The sequence below is a fragment of the Drosophila miranda genome, chromosome XR, assembly GCF_003369915.1.
Source record: "Drosophila miranda strain MSH22 chromosome XR, D.miranda_PacBio2.1, whole genome shotgun sequence".
In the NCBI taxonomy this organism is placed as follows: Eukaryota; Metazoa; Arthropoda; class Insecta; order Diptera; family Drosophilidae; genus Drosophila; species Drosophila miranda.
This window is the reverse complement of record NC_046674.1, coordinates 6,416,061-6,426,913: the sequence shown is the minus strand read 5'-3', so window position 1 is coordinate 6,426,913 and position 10,853 is coordinate 6,416,061. Positions and strand designations below refer to the sequence as shown.

General features: G+C 44.4%; 3 protein-coding genes across 3 annotated transcripts; 2 read left to right on the top strand and 1 right to left on the bottom strand.

Moving 5' to 3' along the window:
• Positions 1-57: 57 nt before the first annotated feature.
• LOC108151165 (venom acid phosphatase Acph-1) lies at positions 58-2,484 on the top strand. Its single transcript, XM_017279595.2, has 5 exons — positions 58-466; positions 1,186-1,284; positions 1,347-1,430; positions 1,486-1,644; positions 1,703-2,484. Exons 1-5 carry the CDS (start codon positions 278-280, stop codon positions 2,411-2,413), a joined length of 1,242 nt encoding a protein of 413 aa, XP_017135084.1. The 5' UTR covers positions 58-277; the 3' UTR covers positions 2,414-2,484.
• A 948-nt stretch (positions 2,485-3,432) lies between these two features.
• Positions 3,433-8,083, top strand: LOC108151166 (venom acid phosphatase Acph-1). Its single transcript, XM_017279596.2, has 5 exons — positions 3,433-4,298; positions 6,013-6,111; positions 6,545-6,628; positions 6,853-7,011; positions 7,202-8,083. The coding sequence occupies exons 1-5, from the start codon at positions 4,140-4,142 to the stop codon at positions 7,910-7,912; spliced, it is 1,212 nt and encodes a 403-aa protein (XP_017135085.1). The 5' UTR covers positions 3,433-4,139; the 3' UTR covers positions 7,913-8,083.
• An 884-nt stretch (positions 8,084-8,967) lies between these two features.
• LOC108151162 (sulfhydryl oxidase 1-like) lies at positions 8,968-10,722 on the bottom strand. The gene has a single exon (XM_017279592.2). It carries the CDS (start codon positions 10,695-10,697, stop codon positions 9,045-9,047), a length of 1,653 nt encoding a protein of 550 aa, XP_017135081.1. The 5' UTR covers positions 10,698-10,722; the 3' UTR covers positions 8,968-9,044.
• Positions 10,723-10,853: the final 131 nt, after the last annotated feature.

Below are 10,853 nucleotides of genomic sequence, written 5' to 3'. Positions count from 1 at the left end.
GCCAAATCAGTTTCGTGCGAAACAAATTAAGTCGAATTTTTTTCTTGCTATTGTAGTGGATGATTTTGCTGATTGAATCGTCCGCTCTTCGCTGCTCTTATCTTCGTGTGTTCCAGTGTGTGTGCCTTTGCCAAGTGTATGGGTGAATACATAATCGCGACTTAAAAACCGACCGTAGTTCTATTCATGCAGTCACTCAACTCTCAAGCCTCAGCGAACTCGGTCTACCACATTCTAACGCTGAACCCCAACACAATCCAATCGAAAACAATCCACTATGAAGCTCCTTGGCCTCCTAGTCTTTGTGGGCTATTGGCTGATGGCTGTTCGCGGAGCCAGTGTGCCACCCATAGTCGAAGTGCCTGTGGAGGTTCCCGAGGTGGTGCCTCACGAGGAGAACCAAAAATCCAAGAATACAAGTAGTGAAAGCAGCAGCAGCAGCTCCACCCTGAAGCTGGTACATGTGGTAAGATCTGAGTGAAGTGTGAATAGTTATATCAAAAATTAACTGCCACAATTATCCTAATTGAGGACTCGCTTAAAATTTAACAACTAGCCAAGTCAGCAGACCATAAAATTAGACAAAATGTGCTTAACATTAAACGCCATACAGTCTCAAAGCCAACGATTAGAGTGTTTGGGTAATACCTATTTTTACGATTATTATTTCCAACTTCAGTTTGTGCTCTTAAGTAAGCCGAACAAAAGTATGGATTTTCCTATGAGAAAAGATCTCTTAACCCACAACGCAAGCAATTCTGCTTGTTGGAAACCGTTCCTAGGCCAGTGCGCGTCGCGACATGACGTATACTTAATATTGAATTAAGTATGCTGGGGAGAAACCGGTTTAACTGAACAAACTTCAAATTTATGGAGCAACTCATTGTATAATTTGTTTTCCATCAATACCTACAGTACAGTGCCACAGTTTACATTTATTACGTATTATCATGAGTTATACAAGCCCATATTTATTGTAATTTAAGTTATTAAGAGAATTTTATTTTTATTATAAATATAATTTTGTTTTATTATTTTTAATCGGGCGAAGATTTTAATTTGTTGTCGAAATTTTCTTAAAATAAATTGCTTTTTAAATTAATTCTGTAGCTAAATACGTAGATAAACGTAAAACGTAGGTTTAAAGGATCATATTTTAATTGATTTTCTACTATTCTGTGTTAGCTCTTTCGCCATGGTCCTCGCACACCTGTCAACACCTATCCAAAAGATCCCTATATCAACGAAACTTACGAGCCCTATGGCTGGGGCCACTTAACCAATGTGAGTATCTAAGGGAAACTTTTAAAATAATACAATTTTTAATGTATTTTTGTTTGCAAAAGCCTGCCAAGGTAGAGCTTTATAAGATTGGCAAACAACTGCGAAGGCGCTATAGAGATTTTCTTGCTCCCTACTATCAGCCCGATGTAAGTGAAATAAACTAATGACAATCAATTCCTTATAAGAATGAAATCATTTCAGATGATCCGAGCTCAATCATCGGCATCCCCACGTACCATGATGTCCCTGCAAATGGTGCTGGCTGGACTCTTTCCACCCGAAAACACGCCCATGGAGTGGAATCTGATGCTCAACTGGCAGCCCATACCAATCCTTGCAGAGCCTGAGGAAACGGATGTTGTAAGTCGAAATAAACTCGGCATAATGCAGAGAAATAACCTTCTGTTTTTTTTATCAGTGTCTAAGGATGAAGGTCCCGTGTCCCCGCTACGACGAGGCCGTGTTGGAGGTGATGAATAGCCCGGAGGTGAAAGAATTTCATGCCCAAAACTCCCAGATGCTGCAGGAACTGACCGGTCTGACAGGACTCAACGTTACCTATGCCCACGATGTTACCAATGTGTTCATTACGCTGCTATGCGAGCAGACCTATGGCCTGGAGTTGCCTGAATGGACCAAGGAGTACTTTCCCGACAAGATGCTGCCGCTGGCAGCCCAGTCCTACATCTATGACGCCTACACACCTGAGCTGCGCAAGCTGAAGGGCGGCTTCTTCCTAGATCATATATTCGAGCAGATGCAGGCGAAAATCTCCGGAAAAATGGAGCCCTCCGATCGCAGAATGTACATCTTCTGCGGTCACGATTGGACCATTACAAACGTTCTATCTGCACTGGGTGTGTGGCAGCCGCAGATGCCACGATTCTCTGCCCTCATCGCCTTCGAGCTACGGCAGCGGGACGATACGGGGGAGTATTTCATGGAGGTGTTCTTCCAAAACGATCCCGACAAGGAGCCCGAGCAGCTGCAGGTTCCGGGCTGCGATAAACAGTGTCCCATTGAGAAGTTGCTGGAGCTCATGGAGCCCGTTCTACCAGACGGCTCCTACGAGCAGCTGTGCCTGGCCAAAGGCTCCGGTGATGGTGCAAAGATCAGCTATCACAAATGATTGATATGTTGAACGATGATACAAATATTGTGCAGTATTAAAATTATATAAAGTATATTTTACCTCTACAACTTTAATTGATTCATTGATTGATTGACACGATGAATCATACCTATTTTGTGATCCGGATTGATATGTTTAGAAATAGTAGAGATTACCTCGGGTGTGCGTGTATGTTGATCTCTCGCTATCGACTGGGAGATTGATAAGTTATGAAATATATAGGTATATGTTCTATCTAGCCTAGAGGTGACTTTTAGTGACTTTTTAAGGAAGAATTTGAAGAGCACCCCATAGAAAATACCCCACCTTGCACATCATTTGATCTAGACGATGATGGGCTAACAGATTTTCAAGGGCATACTTTTGGGCTATCGTTAATAGATAATTATGCTAAACTAAATATTACTCTATACAACGCATAATACTGAAGATTAGACCAAAGAAGTGCTTAACATTTCTAATCCGCTTTCATGGACACTTGCATCTTTTGTTACATTTCGATCAACCTTCTCTCACTCAGGTCGATCCGCTCTCATCGTATAAAACATTTGCTATCCCATTGAAAGTCAAACAGTTGGCATTTGGTGCTTCACGTATTCCACTCAATCGAATCGGAATTACGGGTTTACAACGGCAACCGCATGAAAAAATCCGAAACAAAAGGGCGGACAGAATATCAGTTTTTAAAATACAAACACCTTTTACGTAAACTTCCGGACTATGACGGAACCATAAACCAGCAAAAAAAAAGCCAAGCCCCAGCAAAAAAAGAAGATATAATTGAAATTCGGCAATTAAAGACAAGTATTGTTTCTGTTTCGTTTGTGTAATTAAGATAAGGTTCGATTTGGATTCAGGTTGGTTGGTGAAAGATTTATTACCCGAGTGTTTTAGTACTCGATTTTGGTGACGAATTCGTTTGCTTCGAGAGTACTTCGAGAATACCCGTAAAGCAGGGAAGAGTCGAGTTCATATAAATTAAAAGTAGCCCGCGCGATTTAAAACGCCTCAAACGCAACGGCATTGTTGTCGGGGTCTCTCTGAGCTTCTGCTCTGTTTCTGCTCGTTCGGTCAACCCCGCCAGCTAGCCCACACACAAACACACAAAAACACAAAAGACTCTACAATGGCAATAAAAAGAATAAAAGCTAACACTATAGGAAAAAATTGAATAATAGTAATAAAAATATAAAAAAACAAGCGACGACGGTGACGGTGACGACAGCATTTGGCGATAATGAAACGATAAAAGACCTATGAACATATGCTTTTGGGCTCCGACATTAGAAGTGATACAGCCCCACAGTATTGTTGTAGATAGTGCATCGGTCAGACATTGACACAGTCGCGTGCAAAGACCTCAGCTGCAAAAGCGAGGAGTCGAAAATTGAAATTCTTTTAAAAGTTGGCCCAAGGCAAACAAATGATAGCAGCAAGACTAGAGCACGAGCACGAGCACGAGCACGGAACAACGAATGTAATCAATTGATTCTACATGGAGAGTGGGACAAAACCAGTTTGAATTTTGTAAATTAGCTAGTTTCGTGGTCGTGTTTATGGGTACAATAATTAAAAACCCCGAAAAAACAAAGCAAACAGCAAAAGGAACACGCTAGTCGGTGATCTGTCGCGAGTGTGTGGCTGTGAACCGGGCAAGCTCTGAACCCGAAACGCAAGCGGAATCCGAGCGCCGTCCCAACTTCTATAAAGAGCGTCTGTCAAAATGCCGCGTTCGCATTTCACTCGAAGGCATTGTCTAGCGATGACGGGCGGATTAATTGCAACGGGGCTGCTGATCTGGTGTCTGGCACACTCCACGGTCGTATCGGTAAAGCTTCACGACCCCGCCGCTGATAAATCTACGCTCGAGCTGCTGCATGTGGTAAGTCGTAAGCATCTCGTGTGCATTCAAACAAACACAAAGCCTTGAAAACAGCTGTGGGGAAGAGCTTTCAATTGTTAAACTGAACTGTTGGAAAAGGCGGGAGCTTTTGAGCGGTAGTCAAAAAATAGAAGTTTTCTACAGAAAATTTAGTTGTGAAAACTAAAGATCTAGCTACATCCAGTACTAAGGTAAAGATCAGTTCAAGAAAGAAATAAACATCGCTACGATCACAAGAAAAACACGGCTAACAAGTAAACATCTTTATGATCGTAATGTACAAAAAGCCCCATAATCATAAGCTGTAGCTGAAATTATTGTAGAAAATTTTTTTTTTTTTTACTGCCGAAAATAGCTGATAACACGAATTACGAATATTTCCCTCCAAAACCTTTTGTTTTGGTTAGCATTGGGATTCGGCGGCATTGAAATTTGCGTAGGTAGGCCATATAAAAGATTATTACGTTGATAAAGAATTTGTTTATAAAGATGTGGGCCCAGCAAAGCATCAACAGTCGCTAGTTTGTTGCGGCAGGGTGTAAAAGTAGAATTACTTGATGGAATTTTATGAATTTAATAGATTCTCGCTAGTGGTAGCAGATAAGAGTCAAGTACTGCGAGTGGAGCTATCATTGTGAGTCAATGACTAACAATCAATAGTAGGGAAAGTGAAGGTGTACGATAAAGCCATGGCTGTTGGATCAGCTGGAATAACCCAAATAGCCGCGAAAGTGCTTTATCAGCTGTTGAGCACTGCCACTGTGTTGAATAAAACTGTATATCATTATTATCAATTACACTTAATTTTCACACTCAAGTGCACCCAAGCGGATAGTTCGACGGAAATTATTTCTCAAGCTAAAACTAATTTTCCATTTTCTGGGAATGTCAGTTCAAAGTGGGTTAGATGTATACTAAATATATATACTGGGAAAAGACAGATATTGTTATTGGAAATTATATGTTATTAGAGTTTCGCTAGAAACATTTGATTAGAAACCCAATTCCAGCAAATTCGGCTCTAACAAAAAGTATGTATATGTATTTGAAATATTTAAAATTAATAATTTGCGACTCAATTAGAACCTTGTTGGTAGGTTTAAACAAAACTGGAAAAAACCTGTTTTAAACTCACTAATTAATCCCGCAAAAACACACGAACTCTTCCATAATAACTTTTACTTTAATTTATTTAATGATAAATCACCAAAAAACAACCAATCGCAAATCAAATCAAAACAAAAAACTGAAAAACCGAAAAACCGGCTGAACAGATTACAGTACGCACAAAAAACCAGTCTCCAAACAAAAAAAGAAATCAAACTGCGACGCACTTTTGATTTTTGTTTGGCGACTTTGATGAACTGGAAACCCATTTGGCAGAGCTCGTGGTTGACCTTCGGGCGATACGAACTCTTATCAGCCGCAGAGATACGAGTAGCAGCAACAGCTATTAAAATAGATGCGGAAAATACTTCCGACACTCTGGAATCAGCTGGGGGATGGCACATGCTCGGCACATGTCCGATTGGTCCACTGGACCGCTTTCCGCGTCATTCCCTATGTCTTATCAGAATCGCGTCCGAATGCGAGTGAGCCTTAAAGCAGGGAGGGCTAATTAAAGTGGCTTTTTCTCTGGGAAAGGAGGAGGGTAGGGTAGTATCTAGGTGGTAACTCTGTTTGACTAATAAAAATCGTAATTGCTAAACTTCAGGTATTCCGACATGGACCACGAACGCCGGCGGATACGTATCCAAGGGATCCGTATGTAAATGAGACCTACTATCCGTACGGCTGGGGACAAATAACAAATGTGAGTGGAGAAAAAGTTGTGCTGCAAAAACTTTTGCACCATCATTCTACCCCTATAGCCGCCGCCCCACCCCCAACCTAGAACTGAGAGCCACCCAACCAGCAAAGCATTTAAATAAATTGAAATGCAAATGTTTTCCAGGAATGTTGGGGGAAGGACTTGGTTTTGGGTTGGGGGCTGTGGCTGGGCTGCATTAACATATACACATGCATATGTTTATGCAATTGCAAAAATGCAAGGCATTTATTATTTTATAACACTTCTCTCCATCTCTGTCTCTGTCTCGGTTTCGGTCTCGGTCCCGGTTGCTGTCTCCGTCTGCTCCATGCCTGCTGCCGCTGCTGCTGCTTGGACTCTTTCTGGTGCTCCGCTGTTCCTCTGGTGTTGTCTCACGTGCCATCCGCTCATGCCATGCAATAAATCAACGCTCCAGAATGGCAAACGCGAGCTGTTCAACATTGGTACTTGGCTGCGTAAGCGTTATGGCAAATTTCTGGCGCCCCACTACAGTCCCGATGTGAGTAAGCAGTCACTAACGAACCGACATGCCCATGCACCCACCCCCACCGCATCCATGGCCACGTCCAATGGAGGGGGGTGTGGGTTGTCTGATAGTGCGGACGTTTACAAATTGCAAAGCTCAAGCGCGCTCGGCTCATCACTCAATTTCTTCTTCTCCTTCTTTTCGTTCTCGCTGCTATTCGTTCTCTTTTCCTTTGCGCTTCTGTTCTTCCCATCCAGCTGGTGCACGCACAGGCGACGGGAGTGCCGCGCACCCACATGACCATGCAGACGGTTTTGGCCAGCTTCCTGCCCCCGAAGGGCACTGACATGGAGTGGAATAGCAAGTTTAATTGGCAGCCCATACCTGTCTTCTCGCAGGAGCTCAATGAGGACACGGTGCGTATACTTCATAAACTATAATGATTAATTGTACAGCCAGATTCGCATTGAGTGGTATTTCATTAGGTTCAGAATGATTTAGCTTGCACTCAATTATTTTCAACTTAGTTGGAATACCCGCTTTGAATTATGATTGATCCAACCCCATTTTTCAATTCAATTGAATTATTTATAATCGCCCACACAGCTTCTGCTCGTTCGAACGCCTTGTCCCCGCTATTTCGAGGCTCTGAACGAGGTCTATGACCTGCCAGAGGTCAAGCAGGAAGTGGCACCCTATCTGGATATGTACAAGGAGCTGGAGTCGCATACAGGTCTCAGTTTTAAGGAGCCTGAGGATGTCCAATCCCTGTATCTGACGCTGCTGGCCGAACAGGAATGGGGTCTAATGCTGCCCGAGTGGACTAACGCGTATTTCCCAGAGAAACTTCAGTTCCTCGCCGAGCAGAGCTATGTGTACAATGTATACACACCCGAGATGCAGAAGATCAAGGGCGGGCCCTTCCTCAAGAAGATGTTCGGTGAAATGCAGCAGAAACGGAATGAGACCCTCAAGCCGAGTGGCCGAAAGATGTTTATCTACACAGGCCACGACTCGACGGTGGTGAACATCCTGTCCGCCCTAAAGATTTGGGAGCGTCAGCTGCCCCGCTACTCGTCAATGGCTATCTTCGAGCTGCACAAGAGCAAGGAGACCGGCGAGTACTGGGTGGAGATCTATTTCCGCAACGATCCCAAAGCGCAGGCCCAGAAGCTGACCGTGCCCGGCTGCGAGTTCAAATGTCCGCTGGACAAGTTGCAGCAGTTGGCCAGGGATGTGGTGCCCACGGAGCTGGATGACAATCGGTGCGAGTCCCGCAACGAGGCATTCACGGAGCCCCCGCTGCGAGGGCCGTAGAGGGAGTGAGAATGGTTGAAAGAATTACAGGTGCTACACATCTCAGGGAGTAGGACATGGACATGCCAGTCCTGCCAATAAGCCTCAAATAACTAGTTAAGTTAGTCGGTTAGCCTAGGTCTAATAATGTGTTAAGGTACAGAGTTCAGGTTTTTTTTTTTTTGGTCAATACATAATAATAATTTAAGTATTACAAAATATATACTTTTAAACTTTTTTTTTTGTGCTCCAATCTGGCAATTTTACAAAAACAACTAATTAAAAAAAAAATAATTAATATTTAAATATTTATTCTATTAGATTGGATGTTTTGGCCCAGCTTCGAGCCAGCTAATATTCGATCTGTTCGACCAGCACTACATGGGACAATTGTTTGAGGAGGGCCTGATCGAAACAGGATTTGAAGTCGTCGCCAGGTTGATGGTTGGGAAATTTGGAGAACTAGCTGGTAGCAGCTTCTGCTTGGGCGGGGCACTGCATTGACAATGTGTTTGGTCATTTCCATAGGGATTTCTATGCCTATTGCCCTGGTTGAGGGGAAATCGATTTTGAAACAATCGCAGTAAGTCTGAATTTGTCATGCTGTAGTCGGAACAAGTCTTCTGACTGTTATACTAAATTTGAGCATGTACTCGTATAGACGTTGCGAAGCCGCTGGAACATGCTCGGCTCTCCATCGGAATGTCTATAGAGTCTTGGTTCTCTATAGACATTCCGATGGAGAGCCGAAATTCATCGAAATTCTCGTCCGGCCAAATGATACCGTCTGTCTTGAACTGAAGGAGAGGGACAGTAGCTCCTTTAAGAACTGACTCCTTTAACTAACAGCCCGAAAAAAGCAAGCAAATTGATGAGGATTTTCATTACTGAAACGTGAGGATTGATTTTACCTAAAGAACGTTTATTATAGAGCTTCCAGTCAAGCCTCAAGCCTTGATTTTGTTTCAGTTATTACACGCGATTGTGCCAAACTTAATTGTAAAATATTTTGATCCAATGAACGGGAAAAAATGCCAAATTTGTCAGTACAGCCTGCCGCAAAATTCTTGGCATTATTGGTTTTGCTTGGTTTCTATATTTCCACAAACCTTAGTGCTGGTTTATAAACATATGTAGACACATAATATATTCATTACAGTTCATTGTATCCGTAGTCGCTCAAGTTCTGTGTGTCGTAGATAGTTTTAAGATAATTTAACACTTCAAATTGATTCCACTTCTCATTTCTGCAGGAGGGGCAATCCTTCTTCCTGGGGAACTGAATCTTCGGGAACATGGGATCCTCTGTGGTATCGCCAGCCAAACGGTTGTTGACCTCGTTGTGCGCCTCCCACAGCCAGAGGATCTCAGAATCGTGGTCCGTCACCGACTCGATGTGTCTGCGCGCTGCCATAGCCAGGAAGTGCTGGGCACAGTCCGTACAGCCGAAAAAGTGCTTAGCAAAGCCGTGCATGGCCGAGAGCACTGATCCAGCCGCAAGGTAATTTGGTGGCTTTGCCGCCGCGACAGTGAGGTAGTGGAATAGCGTCCACAAGGAGCAAGTGAAGCCTCGCAGGAAGGGACGCGAGGCCGTGCAGCCAACAAAGCGCTTCCCCTTGAATACATCCTCCACCAGCTTCTTCTCCTTCGACTTGACCAAGTCTGCGAACTCACTTCCCGTCAATCGCTTTTGGGTTATTAGGGAATCGTGTATGCCTGTTAGCAGCAGCTTTCCTTCCTTATTCAGGGGATTGTGGTGTCTTAGGACGGAGATAATGTTTCGCAGTGCTGTCAGATTATTTCCCTCAATGAGGCCTGCCTTTGGCAGCTCAATGTGCAGCAGTATGTCGATTGCCTGCTCCACATCGGCTTTATAGATCATATGTGGATTCCGTAGCACAGTCGATAGTATTTGCTGCTTCTCCTTGTACCGGATCCTGCTGATGTGTGGTGCTCTGGTCGTGGATAAGGGGGGCAACGGAGTGCGGCCCATTTGGGCGAGATACTCGGCAATGCCGGCCGCATAAGCTTGGCTCGATTCTTGGGCGGTCTTCAGCGCATGGATGTGGCCGGCCAGGTCCATGATGGCCAACTTCTGATCGTGAGGAGCCAAGCCGAAGTTGGAAAAGATACGAGCATCGTCAACAATGCGAACCGCCACCGCAGGATATGGTAGCAGTTCGAGGATCGTGTCTCTGCCGATGTTCGAGCCCTTCGGCTGTAGGACAAGTGCTATATACTCCTCGGTATGGCCAGGGCCCTTGTGATCTGCGAGTGTAGTATTAACATTGTTGTCGGGCGTAAGAGGCTCAAAGCGTAGCAGGCTCGTATTGATGTCTTTCGCCAAATGCCCGGCCAACAGGTCGATCATTTTTTTCGGACTAAGAGTGGGGATGTTGATGCCAATCCCGCCTCCAGAGAATGCTGGGGGAAAGTAGCGCAGTGTTGGGGTCTGAAGGATCTGAAAGTCGCGACAGACCTCCACATTTCTCGCTTGGGCACAGTCGACGGCGTAAATGCTGAGCACTCTCTTCCATTTGTACAGTTCTCGTGCCACAGCCTTGAAGATGGGTGCGAAGCGTCGGCAGTGGCCGCAGAATATGTTTAAAAACTGCACCAGCTTGCCGTTTGGCGTCGTCCGCAGATAAGGCAGCAGTGTATCGGTGTCGGCATTGATCACATTGTCAGCCTCGTTGTAGAGACTTGGCTCACCTGCCAGAGCATTGGCCTTGGCCTTGGCCGTGGCCAAGATCAGGAGCCAGATGATAACTGGCAACGTTGCATTCATCTTGAGTGGCCGAATCATTTCCAGACGATGCGGACGTGTCCACTTGGCTATTACTACTGGTGTACCCCGCCCAGGGTGTTGATTCGCGCCGCGGATTGAGCGGAACAAAACAAATCATGATGGGTAGAGTAATTGAAGACAGTTCAATGACTTGACTCGTCGTGTGAAATATAT